Source organism: Neodiprion lecontei, chromosome 1, assembly GCF_021901455.1.
Source record: "Neodiprion lecontei isolate iyNeoLeco1 chromosome 1, iyNeoLeco1.1, whole genome shotgun sequence".
Taxonomy (NCBI): Eukaryota; Metazoa; Arthropoda; class Insecta; order Hymenoptera; family Diprionidae; genus Neodiprion; species Neodiprion lecontei.
In genome coordinates, this window is record NC_060260.1 from 27,326,978 (window position 1) to 27,343,763 (window position 16,786).

The window sequence follows — 16,786 nt, forward strand, 5'->3', positions numbered from 1 at the left end:
ATACCCGTCAATTTTCTACCGACGAGTATAATACACGTCTTGTGTATTCCTTGCCACGGGGATAGAATTTTTGGTGGATTCAATCGGGCGGCGCTGATTAATGAATCTTATCACGACCGTAGCTCTTCACACTCTACCTTTTAATCTCCAGTTTGATCTTTGTTTATTAGAACTTCAAAGACCGGCTTTGAGGTACTCGCCGGTTAATGTACGAACACCGTAGATGGTTAACAGACAATAAAACTAAAATAGCGCCAAGTGAAAGCGCTCTACACTAGGGACTTAAGCAACGCCCGAGTAGCGGATAAATGGTTCGCGACGCCCGGCGTCTCTCGATGTATTCATACATTTTTCCGGCTTGTTCGTTGCCGTGGATTCACGATTATACCGGAATAAAGAAACAGCTCGATAATACACTTTAACACTGACGGATAATGAGAGAATAATTCAAGATAATCGCTAAATGCGGCAGGCATTTGCAGCCTCTGACGTTGCCCAATCGCCTCGGAGAACAATGGGCCGTGGATTAATGAAGATTATTAGGCTGATCATTGTTCCGATTTCTACCGGTAACATTATTCTCTTAACGGAGAAAAGTTTTACCCGAATTATGTAATGAAAAAACGCTACATTGCGGGGAATTTTTCAATCCGGTTACAGAAGAATCTTCTCATTCTCTTTCATCTTTTTCCGTGTAAAAGTCAAAATGATTACGAAACATCGAACGCATCTCGAGTTTTATTCATGTTTATTGCGATTGTTTTCTGGTGACTCATGCAAGTAATTTGGTATTTTAAATGAAATTAGAAAATCAAATTTTATTTCAGTTGGCATAGTGCATCGTTTTTAATATCCTACGTGAAGAACTTGAGCAAGCTGCTTTGACTGACGGTGAATAAATACACAGATCCGGCTGTTGAACCTTCCCACGACTTTTCTCACCTCAGCAAAGTTGATTTACGATCTTTTTTAATTTATGGTGATCAGCAAAAAACTGCAAATTTCCCGACAAAGATAAATGATTGCATGTATATTTTTTATACGCCTACGCAAACTCGACCACAGATATCGATCTTGCTATAATAACGCTGCGTGAAAGTGGAACGTCGATAAAATTACTGCGCAGCTTGACTCGGGAAATTTTTCAAAATCACAGATAATAAAGAATTCAGGACTTGATATATCACTCAGAATAACGTCAACGACAAAACTGTATAGTCGTTAAAGAGAATCTCATACTTTTCTTGCTAATGCAAAATCAGTTTCGGCTATATGAAAAGAATCGCGCAAAAATATGTAAATTTTATCAAATGTGCAGTTCCAGTAAGGGAGTGATCTGTATCCCTGTTAAAATCGAGAATATCTCCGCATTGTATCCCCGGAGAAAACAATAGGGGATCTGCATTATTCGAGGGTGTGAAATGCCGATCGCGAGGATTTTTGCCTGCGTACAAGTAAATCATTTACTGCGAGACGTGGCGCAGCTAGTCTGGTTAAATATATTTTCAAATCAGGTGAAATTCGTTACGTCGCTGCAATGCGTGTAAACCATTCTCTCGCGTTGGCTGCGTCAGACGGCTATCATGCGTCGTTTAAATTAGTTTCATTTGTGCGGTTTTTAAACGATCCCATTTACCGAGTTATGCGATGTACGCGAATCGTCACAGCGATTCCTTCCCATGATAACGTCCAATATATAAGGGAAGAAGCAAGTACGCTTTGTCTTTCGAATTGAAGCGACGACACTGTCATTTCCGGCCAATTAACCCTTCGCTAATTAACGCAACGCCGCCGCCGTCATCGTTGGTCGTTTCAACACGCGGCGCGAAAAATTATTAACTGCTCGAATTTTCTCTGAATAACACGCTGAGCGCGGTTTGAACGTTGCATGTATACTCAACGATAACGCGCAATGGACTATTATCGACAATTGTGGTGAATTATTTATTTCGAGACCTGATTAAATCGAAATGAAATATTTCAGCTACTGGACCGAAACTCGAATCGTGACGCTGCAAGAAAAGTTTTTCGAGCGAGATTTAACGTCTCTAGATATGTAGTAATTTGATTTGGTAGACGGCATGGGCTCCTGTAGACAGGAAAAAGCGGGTGGGCGGAAGGACAGATCGCGGATTGGGGAAAGCCGGGTGATTTTGGAAAATGCGTTGGCGATAGCATCCTTCTCGTTAGCGGGATATCGATTCGCCGGATATCTGATTGCAGTTCAGCGAAGCAAACCGCACACCCCATGCAATACGCCGTAGCAAAGCCCCTCTTTCTTCCTTCCTTCCTCATACCCTCCTCATACGCCGAACTGCAAGCTCACTCCCCTTGAACAAACTTTGCTCTCTCGCCTCGAGGCCCAAAGGGGGAATCCACCGTCTGATAACGTTTTATTACATTTGCACAACGTAGCGAAGTGCCCCATCGATCCCGTATTTCGCATCACCGACCGGAAGAAACGCAGGAATCAACGCGGGAATATCATTCCACCTGACCACCGAAATTCGAGAACTAACTTGATCGAAGCCTTTTCGAGAATTCCGAAAGGCAGTGACGAGCTACGGATCTTCCGTCAAAAAATCGGAACTTTCTAACTATAGGTACCTTCGACGGCGAGTGATCAACCTGTCGCGAAATTACTCCGGCTCAATTTGCATTGCAAATTTTCCCGCAGACTGGTAATCTCGATCAAGACTAGAGTCAGCCCCAGACGCACTCGCGTGTATCGCCTGTATCGCCTATAACCGAGATAACAAAAAAAAAAAAAAAAATTCTTACCCAGACAAGACTATATGTACAGAGGCAATCTATGTGTGCGCAGAAAGCTGCGGAGGCAGGTAATTGCTATCTTTATTGAAGGAAAAGATTATCAAGAGATCCTTTCTTACTGCAGAAATAGGTACGCGATACTACACGGGCACGTAACGAATAACCGAAGAACATAAGCCTAGGTTACGTAACTGAGAGCAGGTGACGGGAATTAGTTTGTGGAATTGTATACAGATGACTCGCTTCAAGGTCGACAAAAGAAGTCGTTTCAGGAATAGGCGATGTAACGATATCGATTGCTCGCAACTTTTTGTTACTTAATACAGCCAAGTTTCATACAAAACACGTACATTATTCACGGGTACGGTTTTAGCCGATGATTTGATCCAGAAATATGTTGACTAGGTCACCAGGTCGAAGGCGAGAGGCTTTGTTAAATATTCAGATGCTCAGCGTTGCCTTGAAGAGGGGTTGTACTCTCTTCAACCCCTATTTTGCTTTGAGAGATCGGCAAAGATTTTGAACATTGTGCTTCTCTTGCATAGGGGTCAAACTCCAAGGAGTGCTTCTCGAGTTGAAGGCACTTGTGAAATTTGCCAGTCTTCCTACGTTCAGTGGGATATTATTCTGCATAGTTTACGTAAGATCTACAAGCTTAAAAATCAACATTGCGCATAAAATGAGTAGTTTCAGAAGCTTTAAGCAGGGTTACATCGAAGAGGATTTAATCGCGTCCGAGAGTCGCTGTTTCCTGCTCCCATAACCTACATGGAAATACCACGTCTACATTATCGAGAGGCGTTATCTTTGGTCTATCTCTCGTGTACTTGACGGTCTGCTGGACAGTTCTATTGCCCGTTTGTCCATCCACCCTCACTGCAATTATCTATAATTTACCAGAGATTTGAAACCGTAAAAGCGAGTTGGACTTGGACTAACCTGGAACAGATTGTACCCCTTGTCGTACATCCACATCTCGTTAGCCGGATGATCATTGTGCCTGTCTCTGTGACTCTCGTGATGTGCCGCGTTGAGAACTGGAGATGGTGGTCCCCTGGACAGCTGGATTGCAAGACTCCTCTGGAGGAGCAGGAGACACCGAGCCGGTCCTGGACCACCATGAGTCGAACCATCCCCCAGCATCGAGGCCATCCTTGCGCCTCGAGCTAGCGGGTCCAGGGATTAGGAGGCGGCATAATGGGTCCTGGAACAAAAGTGAAATCGGAAATTATAATCGGGATAAGTTGTCGGGACAGCGACGCGCCTGTCTACGAAATAGATTTCCCACCACGAGCCACTCCGGCGAGGAGAAAGCTTTCTCGAAAAACTTTGGTAATTCTCTTTATCTTTGGGGAGTAAAGTGGCGCGTCGGTTCCTGCGAGCCATCAGGCGGTGACAGGTTCGACGTTATATTGTATCAAGGCCGTCCTAACCCCGCCTTGTTCATCATCTAATCGAGTTACCCGCCTGCAGGCGTCTGAGTTTCCCTTCCTCGAACTGCGCGCAAGAATAACCCTCCTAATGGCTTCTTTGTCGGGATTATAACCCTTGCGTCATCTCGAGTGCCGAATTATTTCGATTTGGGACAATCGAGGCGTTTCACGAAGACCATTCCGCAATCGACGAACCTTGTGCCTGATCTGTACGACCGGAAGTGTCGCTCTGTCGGCGTGTGGAAAAACGGTTTCCTGTCGACTGACTCACTCGACGACTGGCCAGTGGTGACGGTCAGTGTCCGTGACACTGTGCCGATCGAATTACTCTCCGCAACCTTTTCAAGGCTGCACGAGAACAGCTCAAACATGGAACTGGGACTACGTCGGGTGGCACCGCGGTTCATGCAACAATAACCAGGCAGCATTTGCGCGAAGCCGATGTACAATTACGGGCATGTCCATCCTGCATTCCCGATGGAATACAAGTTCCTTCATCGTGCTGGGGATCAGGCAATTTGAATGCATTGCATGCAACTATTGAATTCCTCGCAACGCGTCGCTCGTAAGGTACGGATAGCGAAATCCAGAGATTCGTTTTTACCTCTGAGTGCGACTGGAACCTGGCTTATCTTCGGCGTCAGCAAGAACTTGTAACGACGGTATAATGATAACCTGGACAATGCTGAGTGGGTGCAGGAGGACTCCGTGAGTTAGCAAAGCGTCTGTTCCGCCGGAGCGATTATCTCGCAGCCTCGACGAAACGACATGGAATGATCGAATTCACTGGCACCGTGAGAAGGACGAGGTTCTTCTTGGTCGTCAACCGTCAGGATTATCTCCGGGCACCGCTATGCTTACCAAATTATGCGGGAACGATCGAAAGAGGGAACAACGCCGTGCCGAGGAACAAGTGGCGAGATAAGAGCTGCATGCGCAGGTGAAAAAGTAGGACACCGAACACCCAGCGCGCTGATAAACAGCTTGGCGTTTGTATATCTTGGGAAAGGTGGAGTTCGGTCCACGTTCACACCACGGAGCGAGAACACAGGTCGTATTTTTTCCTCTCCTCGTTAGTTGCTAGTCGTATAGAGTGGTTCAGAGATAGAGATAGAGCAGGTTATGCACCTCGGTTTACACCGATTCACGTGTATCTTGAGCACCAGCTACGGCACAGGAATCACCCGCTTTGAAGTCTGACAGATTCGGGTTTGAATCGTATACACAGAAAACCAAACGCAATGACGTGAGTTTAATCTCTGATCGTCAATGATGTAATCAGACCGTACAGTTTCATTTCAGAATGAACCGAAGGAACGAGAAATGAAATATTCGTTTTTTATACTCACACTGATTCGCGGCCATGGCGGCAGGCAGGCGGTGCCTAATGAGAAGAAAGATGCGTACTTGCCTGACAGCCACGTCAATTAAGTTGTCGAGGCTAGAGCTGGCTGGAAGCCGCTAAATGGGATGTGTGAGTTCGCTCGCGGGCCAACCTAGGTACACACAAGTTCGTACGAGGGAGAGGGATACCGGCTGTAATAAGATCCCAGGAAAGCCAGAGGAAGGCGAACAGGAAGAAGAAGAAGAAGAAGATTTCCAAATCACTACAATCTCGGTGTGTCTCTTATATTTGGTACCTGTCAATATGACCAGAGTAAATAATAACTCAACTCATAAGCGTCTCATATAATACATTCTGGTTGTTTGTTATCTAGTTTTTCAATACCTTATGTACACAGCTACCACGAGAAAATGGTTTTGACCATGAGACCCTTGTTACGAAATGCAGATCTGTGTCAGAAAACCGTATCGCTTATTGAACTCATTTCAACTGCGGATTCAACGGGTGGTCAAAAGTGATCAATAAACGGCTAAGCAGGTGGTTCAACGGATTCAGTAACGTCCGGTAAAACAGAAGCTTCGGCCAGCACCCATTTATTAGTGATTGTTAGTTATTACCAGCGTTAAGACTCCAGGAAACTTTAAAAGCGAGGAGTACAGTTTGCGTGTTACCCGTGATGTGACGGAAAAATTGCAGCGTTGACAATGAATATCTCAATCAAACCGAAACAGAAGAATGTGACGACTGGTCAGTTATTACTTCTCCGTAGATGGAAGCATGGCGGGTATTCCGGGAGTCGATTGACGATTGTGCTGTCAAATTGGTAGCCGAATATACATTGGGTTGAACGAAAAAGAAGAAGAAAGGAGGACTGAGTGATTTACAAGCCCTGAGTCTGCACGTGCGCACACCATTGTTATTAGCGTAATCTACCATCCTTTACGATAATCAAGAAAATGACCCGTAGGATTGAGTGCGAGCCTTTTAAGCCAGTGGGCGTCCCCTAATGCTGAGGGGATGATTTTTACACGGTGGAAATTCGCTTTGGAGATAAATCAAACACCTTGCCTCGTAAAACGAAGTGCAGTGGACCTTTCTAACCAACAGTAAAGCGAACCACAGCTACCTGCGACGTTCCAGATAGGAGATGATAAGCTCCACGGTGTGTGTATGGAGAAATTTCATTTTCATGGGAAGATGAAAGAGCGACAGAGCTGAGGGTACGAATGACCCATGGTTGGAAGTGACGCCGAGCTTCCAACCACGAGGCACAAAGTACCAGTATGCTTGATGTACATGCCGGATGATTTATCGAAAAGTGCGATCTGGGAAGCTGTAATAAGTGACTTGGTTATAGCGGACGCAAGCCAACAACCTTGCAATGGAAGTCAGAGCGACGCCTGGGTGGTCTCGTACCCTGCAGTCCGAGCATCGTTTGTTGCCCATGCTTATTTCACCAGCAACAAACTATACCTCGGGGGAAAAATAACGCTGATAATAGTTTCGGTCTGGCTAAAGTGACGGCGTGAAACGACGTGAGCTATCGTTTGAAAGTTAAGTTATGTTTATACGAGTCTAACGACGAAGATGGACACAATGTAGCATCGGGGTTTCGAAGTAAGGTACGCACTGCTGTCAATCGTAAATTCTCTGTTACCTAAGGAAAATGGTTTTTAATTAAACGATTGGCAACCTTGTGGCCTGCAGCCTCACATCATAATGATACTTGTATGTTGGTATTATTCAACGAGATTTTTTAACGCTGAATCAAACTTACAGTTCAACCATAAACAGTTTTAATTCGGAGTCTGTACGCGATTTCTTTCATTCGTTCCATCTTGAGATAATTATTGTAGGGAGTCGAATTAACTCTATCGTCTCATCTTTTTAAACCCTTTTAAACAGACCGTGTACTTTTGGCGAATATTCTTGTACATCATATGCGAAATGTGCACAATTTTCTAATCACCTAGACACGGAGGCCATGCATTCAACAGTCAGCGCGGTAAACTGCAGCCAATAAAACGGTGTAAAGGAATAAATATATCGACGGTAAACGTTTTCCATTGCACGTGACAACTTAACGCTTTGACGTATGAATAATCGCCGCAATTTCAAGTCAAGTGCAGCAGCGTTGTGAGAAAGGTTAAACTACGTGCATTTTGCTTTCAGGGATGAATAAACCTATCGTTAGCATAACGACGGTCAAGTTATTCTCGTTGAGGTCGCGCGATGGGAATTAAGGGGGAAAAAGGAATGGGAAGAAAATCGTGGTCTGACCATAGATCAGAATATTATCCGCGATCAAGTTTCCCCCACGAGTTTAGTTGAAAATTAATGACCTCAAAGTGAAGACAATTTCTGTGCCACGTTGCACGGACAAGTGCCTCGCAGTGATCGTTCCATGGCTGCGACTTCCTCATCAATCAAATGGGTATATAGACTCGTCGGTAAAAATTTCCTTCGGATTCGTATAATTTATCTATAATTATACGCCTTGCTCGAGTATGCTTACAGGTTGTCATTAAGCCGTGTTTAATAATCGATGCGTTGATCTACGTGCGGTGAGACACACGTGAATTCTGTTCATATAGGATGATCCAAAAATTGACCAACTGATTTAGTCCATTATTCAGAATTTTTGGCTCAGATGCATTCATTCGCCTCAATAACGCAATCGAATCTGTTGTCAAAAATTCGTACGAAACTTTTCGAAGTTCTCAATAAAAGACGATCATCGAAGCCGTGTCTACATTTATCGATCAAATTTGAACCACGTTATATATCGATATTTACGCGTTGATGATTGTCGAAGGTGCGCATAAGAAGCGGGTTAAAAATCGTGGTGATTTACGTACAATTTAATATAATACTTGTGCAAGGCGGACACGAAAGAAAAACGGAGTTGCCAATTTATTTTCACTTTCATTATACAGCTAAAGCACTACAGCTACAGCACTTACAAATCGAATTGAAAGTGAATTTTATACGTTGGCAATACGCGACTCGGAAGTTTCTCTTCGTAGGGTCACCTTCTGTGCTTCTACGTGTCCACTGCAACAAACGGAAATCCAGAAGTGTTTTTACTTCACCTCTTTTTTTTCTCATTTTCGAAAACGTTCCGATCGTACGCGGCGGAATGATGTCGGACTAAAATGCTGATCTCAATTTGATCTCAAACTTTCATAACACAAAATCGACTCTACGTGTTCTCCACGCTCAAACAGGCATTCAAAGACCATTTATGACGTACGGGGGCCAGAATCTTTGCACAGAGTCAGAGTACCAGGGTACGAGTTCCAGTAGTTGACTTGGCCGACACACGATTGCCCCATGGGCCAGGTACCTCGTCCCCTTTGTCCGGATGCTGCACTGCAGCTAGGTGAAAATCTCTCCGACTGTCAGCAAGGTGATTTGTGGCGATCGAACCAGCACGTTGCACGCCACGTACGACCCTCTACTCGATTCGATGCACAGAGCGAACTGCTCTCAGCAGCTCATATATTATGCGGTACGAACAATGATCACGGCGTCTTGAAATCGTAGGAGAGAATTAACAGTACTTTTTGCCTAGACGAGGGCACCCGCCGACTTGTGAGTCGTAATCACGACGTGTCAAAACCGACGACTCACTGTGCCCGGCGATATGATTATCACCGCGAGATACGCCGACAAGAGAAAATCGTTACAGTAGATGCCTGGTTTGCAGGGATTATTTTACACACGTGTAGCATCGCGTTGCTGGGAATAATAATAGAGCAAATCCTACGGTACATTCATCCTCGGCTATCGTTCTATGAAACGAGCGCCAACTATCCTGTTACCGAAAACTTAGGTCCGTACGTGACGCGATACGGATCACGGGCGATCGTCGTGTGTGCGAAATGAGTGAAGCAAACGATACCTATAATACCCGTAGATAAAAAAACTCCTCGCGGTATGAGCTTGCACCGAGGATGTTCAGCGGTGCTCCGTGACTCTGCAGGTGTGGCCTAAAGTCACTTTGTGCGAGTTTGCTGCTCGAGAAACTAGCTACAAGATCATCGCCTCGGGCAAACTTATGCTGCACGGATGTAGAGCCGCGCGTCCAGGCAGCTTCTCCAGCCCCGTACCCAGAGCCCAGGAATCTTGATGGGTACCAACATCAAGATGCCGCACCGTGTTCACGACGCTCCTTTGCTTCGTATTATCCTCCACTGCGGGATCAATTCGCAAGATTTTATTCGCAAAAATCTACTTCACGTGTGATTTTTACGGTACCGTATATTTTAGGTAAAAAAAATCATGAATTATGATTGAGGACTGGCAAAGCTCGCTCGCTAGTCAGTGAATGTACCGTATTTACGGCTCAATCCGACAGTCAGGTGTTATCGAAATCTAAAGTAGTTACATCTGGGAAGCAGGAATAAGTCAAAATTATAGAAAATTTACAGTTGATTTACAACTCCCTTAGGGCGGTATATATTAAAGTTTGGAACAGCTTAAAGGCAACTGCAGCATGATCAGCGATCATCATATTTGAGAAACGTAGGAAATACACAGTCGCTATAAATATTTCCTTTTTATATGAATATCTAACAATTTTCAATTATTAACGAGAAAATCGACCACGCGAACAAAGGTTAAAGCTTCCCAAAACTGATTTCACTCAATGATACATAATGAAGAAATCAACAAAACGGAAATTAGGTTTCAAGTTGAGAATTGTTTAGATTCCTGATTTTAATGGACGTCAATTATCAAGAAACAAAGCTGATGAGATGCAGTTTTTTTGATACCTTAGAAATTTGTAGATTGAACTTGAAATGAGTTGAAATAGTTTAATTATCACAAACATTTTCTTTCAAGTATTTCCCGATCTCGTATGATCGATGAGGTTTTGTTCCGGAGATTTTGCGATCGCAGCAATTGAAATCAGACCAATATATCAATTTAAAACTTTGAGACAGTCAATTAATTTTTCTGAAAAAATATGTCACAATTTCTTCTTGTTCGTGTATATTTGTTAATCGCTGCTGACAAAAAATTGCTAAATTATACATCAGGAAGCTTCGTAAACTCCAGTGTTTTAAACACCAACTACATCTCAACTATGAATCCCATATATCGTTTCGCCATTTGATACGAAATGAGCTGATACTAATCCCGACCAAGATCACTTTCGGCATGAACATCTTCAAAGTTATTATCCTCGGCAGTTAGTTACGCCTGACAATTTCTTCTCTCGTACTCATCACGAAACTCATTAAAAGAAGTCATATCATCGGTAACACACAGAAAGAGAGAGAGAGAGAGAGATAGAGCCCGGGGGGTTCGAATCATTTACAGATGTACGTGCACAGAGCTCGGTGTTCTATTAGCCCAGAATCCTTCGGCGTTGGTCAGCTGCTCCAGAATCCGAATCCTTTGTCAAGATAACCGATGGACACGTAGGTCCATCGATATTATTACGAGTTAACGCTGAGCCAAGTGTGCGCAATTAGACGAGTGTGTGAACATACTTCATACACAGGAGTCTCGAGTGCCGGAGATACAATCATGGACCAGGGCGATTCTCTTCCTCACTTCGCTTCACTCTCACGCATATGAGTTTCATTTGCGTTCCACAGCCTGGTATCCCTCTATCTTAGACCCACTTAACCATCCATTTGGCCGGTCCTTCTCCCCTAGATCAAACTGTAAGATCACTCTCGTGTATGAAATTGGCGTGATTCATTCGACTGCACCACTGAGAGAATAGCGCGTCTAAAAATCGTCCACACTGATCGTACATTGGTGACGTTGTCCGTGGTGAGAAGAAATTCTTTATTCACTGTCGGGTCTTTCACCCAGGGAATTCAATCGAATTCAATTTATTTCGCGTGGGGAATTGATTCGCTCACTGACAATTAATAGAAAGGTTGTGAATTCTGCGTTAGAATGGGTGAAACCTCACCGTTTCGTCTTGGCCTTTGCAGAATTGATGGTGTCCACTCTAAACCTGCTTTCCTTGTGTTCCCGAGAGAAAGAGAGAGAGAGAGATCGAGCCGTGATCGTTAAGAATTCTAACGCTTCTAAATTTCGACCGGATATGAACGATTCGCGGTCAACAGTCTAAATAACACAGCTTAGTACACGCGTCAATTAGGGTACTCATGTGGCTGCAAGAGCGGATGAGTGTGCGTTATACGCATATAAGTGAGTATTAGTGCACATGTGATTGAACAACAACGGAATAGAAAGTAAACACAAATTTAACATCGTTGATTGCTGCCTCGTCCAAACGTGCCGGTGTATAACATTGCGACTTATCTTTTTTTATTTTCACTGACAGTACGTTGTGGTTTTTCATTGGTCATTTGTGCCACCCGCTGTTTGTTTCAAACTGATAATCTCTTGTTGGTCTCCGGTAGACAAGAAGCACTGAGAGATTATATTTGTTGAAATTTAAAACAAGAAAGAAATAAAAAACGTAGATACGCGAACTGATATGACAAAATAAAAAATAGTCGTAGAAAGCGTGCAAGGCACGCAGTGTTAATATTCGTACCTCTGTTATGGCTGTATTGTTAATTAATTACAAATTATTCAAATTTTTTTTCTCCTTTTTTGAAAACGCTTCTCCGTTCGATCGGCAGTCATATCGTTGAAACGTATTGTACGGTTTAATTGCGAAAAACTAGTAAAATGACACAATCGCATCGTCCAAATTTCACCAAGAATAAAAGAGACTTCAAGTTATAGTTGAGAGACAAAAAACTAACCCGTGAAAAATTCCATTTCAAACTGACCCATACGTGCTTCTTGTTTATCCACGTATCACTTTTTTCGGGCTACTGTAGCAGGTATACGTTCATGGATTTGTGATGTATTCAATAGGCAGATTGATTCTTATAGCTTCGATACGTTGATGGCGATTCAAGATATTCAAATCATCTGCAAATCTGTTCGAATTTTCGACAAACCGTTTCTGACCCTTGAATTTGAGATTCGCAATTCTGGAATCATATTCGTAATAGATTGAAGTGAAAAATTCTATACCAGATGTCATGTCGGGAACTATTCACTAACTTTACCTCTTCTATAAACAATCTGAGAAAATTTTGATGCCATTTTTTACCCTTCGAAAACAGTTGAAGTTGAAGGAACTTGTTACTGAACTTGAAAGTATCACACGCTGGAGAAAACTCTAACATTCGAGAACCACGTGGTAACATTAACGTAAAATGAAACTGTCTTACCGAAATAACAATTTCAAACGTTGATCGTCATTTCCACTAATCTTTGTTTATAATAAAAAAAAAAAAAATCCAACTATTTTTTACACCATTAGCTAACAGCGAATAAAACTGATCGATGTACCAGCTCTGGATTCAATTAACGTACTGTTTAATAGTTTTACTAAATATCCGCTCTGTTTGATCGCAGGTAAAATATGCAATTGATACTCGTTGAAATTGAATTAAACTTTTTACGAAACTGAACGTACAGCGTTCGTTTTATTCCACCGAAGCGTAATTTATCGTTGAACGAGAACGCCTCCTTCGTTTTTCCGCCGCGTTTCTTGAACTCGAGGTATAAACCTGCAACCTGCGCCGGAGAAGAAAGATCTGTAGCATCCGGCGAGCGGTTGTTTCGTCGATTATTCACGGCCAGCTCTTTGTGTGAATAGTAAATAAGCCGGATACAGTCGGGGGTCGTCTGCGCCCATTTGAACCGGGGAAAGTGTAATCAACGGTCTTCTGTCACCTGCAGGCTTCACTCTCCGCGGGTTGTCACATCCCGGAGAGAGAACCACCTTTTTGTCTAATTGTCTCCGATCCATCACGTCCCTCGACCCCGCGAAGCTTTCGGCTGCACGCGAAATCGGCCCGCACGCTTTGCATTCAAATTTAAAAAGAGAATCGAATCGCCACGCACGAACACCGTCGGTCTTGTCGGCACTTTTTACAGACAAATAAGAAAATCTCACTAATGTATGGGACGATACAACAACTTTCGGACAGCTTTTTAGGGCCCACATTTCGATCCGGCCATGCGATTTGAATGTGTATACAGCCGTGTACACCAAGTTGTAAAAATTCTACAAGTTATAAGACCTTAGGACTTATTCATGCGATTTAAGAAAAACACTTTTATCAAATTTGTATCACGTTTCCGAATTCAACCTTTGGCACTGATTCTAAACTAATAAAAAAAAAAAAATTATTTATCGTGTTTTTTGGGTGAGCAAGAGGCTGCGATTTCCGTATTTTTGACACTTGCTGCAAATCTATATCTTGAAGTCGATTGGCAGCAAAGTTGGTGAATCAGCCCCTGTACCAAAATGCTGGAGACACAAATCGCAATTGTCGTCGACTCTCTTTCCGATTTTCATTATAATTCACGGACCAGCGGTTGGATATTTTCAAATACCGATTCGCGTTCACATTCATCGTGAATCCGGAGACTTCTGTGCGTGAATTTTTCAGTAGTATAATATATTGGAAACGGGTTGTGCGAAAGATCCCAGTAAGCAAACTTTCTCGCTCCTTCCGGCGTTTCGCGGTTTGTAGATAGAATAATTACAGGCCGAGCGGATATTGGGACGGCATTGTCTAAGACGAAAGGCCGAGGCCGCGGTATTTAATTGTAATTTAATTAGGCTTTGTTACCCGCTGTGTCGGCCCAAGAGGCCTGCGGCTTTTGAACGTACACTGTATCCGGAATGTGGACCAATCCGTGCGGATATTTACCGTAACGAGATCAAGAGGAAGACGGAATTAAGTCTGAGGAAAGGTTACCGCGATGCATCTGTGTAGGAGGATGCATCAATTGCTGCACGCATTGTTTCCGTTTCTTCAGGTAAGTCGCTTTCTAACTGTCGAGATACACGCGAGTGACAGAGCGAACGACGCACGCACGACTCGCCTAAATGCAGGAAGGAAAGTTGCGATGCAGTTAAAAATTCTCAATTCAATATCCACCGGAAGGTCAAGCTGTACCACCTCGGACAATGAAACCGATTGAACGGCTCGATCATCGGATACACTGTATACTTAATTGCGACCTTATTGCCAGCGATTTGACCCTCGATTCAAACTGCCGCATACCAATGTTTCAACTGTTGCGAATGATCGGCTTGCTTCCTGAATTCGAGAGGAGACAAAACTTTTCACGCTGCACAGTGTGTTAGGAATATTTTTGACAGACGTTATACTGAATTACCACCGTTTTATTTGAATCTTGTTTCGCAAAAAAAAAGACGAATCTGCAATTATTGGTACACAGTCAAACAAAAAAAATCATTAGAATTTCTCTTGACATGATTAGAGAAATTCGATTAATCGAATTTACTTTTGTATTTGTTCCTTTGATTTTCACACAATTTCACGACGATATAAGGATGAATCAGGCAAATATGTTTTATGTCGTTAGGTGGATAATTATTGGATCGCCGGATTTGCGAATAAGTAAATCCAAGAATTGTATATCGAGTCACGCATTAATGGCACCCGCGGTATTTGCATGGTTTCACTTCTACCGCGGTGAATATCACATATGCCGTGCAATATAGTCACAGTATTAACTTTCGGAACATACTTTCATCGCAATTCATGTGAGATTCGATTTTTAATTTTCATCTTGTACGGTCCTGTACGAAAAGTATTCGTTTCGATCGAAAATAACTGTTTCTAATTTCAATAAATCTTTATGTTTACGAGGCTCTATCATCCAAAAGACGGGCTTTTCAATAATATCTGTCTACACAGAAAAACTCTCGCGATAATCTCAAAAATCGGAAATTTACAGGACTTAAACTTCAACTTATTGGCATGAAAAATTTCTGTGTAACATTTTCTTTTTTTCTTAACTTAAATGCTACTGTTGCGGAAAATTTTTTAATTTCGATATCTACTCATAAGTGATTAGATTTTGAATCCGATCAGTACAACAGTTTTTGAGTTGTACGAATGACAGAATTAAAACAAAATTGAAAATTTCGCTATGTAAATGTTTTATAAGATCGAATTATCGCATCCGAGCTGAAAGTTCTTAGACTAGCCCATCAAGGTCAGCCAAGTTGACCACTTTTTCTTTTTAAGATCATTATTTGTAATTAGTAGCCACGGACAGTTGAAGCGGAGGGACCTGGTCCAATTCCTCCGATAATTTTGACGACAGAGCACATCGACTGCCGGCAAGAAAAGCTGTACAGCGATTCGCGTCCGCGTTATTAAGTTTCACTTTTATTTGGTGAATATGGTAGGTGCGCGAGCGAAATTTATTCGTCGCGGTCGATAACCGTGAAGTTATAATATCCGTAGACGGGTAGTAGAGCCGTAGTGCCGCACACGAAGAATCGTACTAAATCGGACGAAGAATTTTTCAAAATAGCTACCCAAGGATACAAAAGCACGCGTGCAGCACGTACGTACAAGTTAGGTATGAACGCATATACCTACCTATAACGGCACGGTGTACCTGCGATTTGTAGATCATCATTTAATACGGATTGTACATTTGCGAGGCAGAAGAGGATCATCGCTCGGCTTGTAATTTCACAGATTTTATCGCCGCGTGCAAGTACCAGAGAGCATCGGACTTCTCCCGTAGACATACCGTGCAATTATTTTGTTGAAATAATTATCCCACGTACCGCTCTTTACGTACAAATCCAATTCGTTCCTACACGTGTGTACCAACACACCGCTAAACTTTCTGCAAGACTGCGACTAATTAGATTAGGAAGTTCTGTATCCGGCCTTCGGGTTCCGCGACCCGTTCAACGCGTGCAAATCTCACCGTTATGTATGCGCTGAAAATAACTATACAGCAAGGTCGAATAGTTTGCATTCTCGGCAAAAATATTCATTAAATCATACCCGGGGCACAGGAAAACTGGTATACCGCGAGAGACTCGGGTTATATACGTCTCGAGGTGATATTCAAGCACTCAGTTACCGTGTCGCGGAAATTCTCACTGTGTATAATGCAAATTGCTTTCATGAAATACGGGAATATCAACTTCACCGTCGTGAATTTAACGCGATTGGCTTGTCGAGTGCAAAACATCGCTGTCCCCGTTAAAGAGAACTGAAAGGAGGCTATCATTGCTCATCGGCGGTGAAAAACGATAACCTAAGCCGCGCACATCTTCACGCCTAAAGGAACACCGTCCGTGAGAGGAAAGAGAACTTTTCACACGCGAAACTAATTTAACAAAAAAGAACAAAAAGTTTATATGGGTCTACGAACAGCCTTTGAGAGACAACGT

The 16,786-nt window shown here is 43.0% G+C and overlaps 1 protein-coding gene across 3 annotated transcripts in view; it reads right to left on the minus strand.

Annotated features, from left to right (window-relative positions):
* LOC107226405 overlaps positions 1 to 16,786 on the minus strand; it is a 63,814-nt gene that overhangs the window by 36,223 nt on the left and 10,805 nt on the right. For all 3 annotated transcript variants that reach the window (XM_046746317.1, XM_046746318.1, XM_046746316.1), the window contains exon 2: positions 3,712 to 3,976. In XM_046746317.1, the coding sequence (XP_046602273.1) occupies positions 3,712 to 3,924 (213 nt within the window). In that variant the 5' untranslated portion in view covers positions 3,925 to 3,976. The remainder of the gene's footprint in view (positions 1 to 3,711; positions 3,977 to 16,786) is intronic.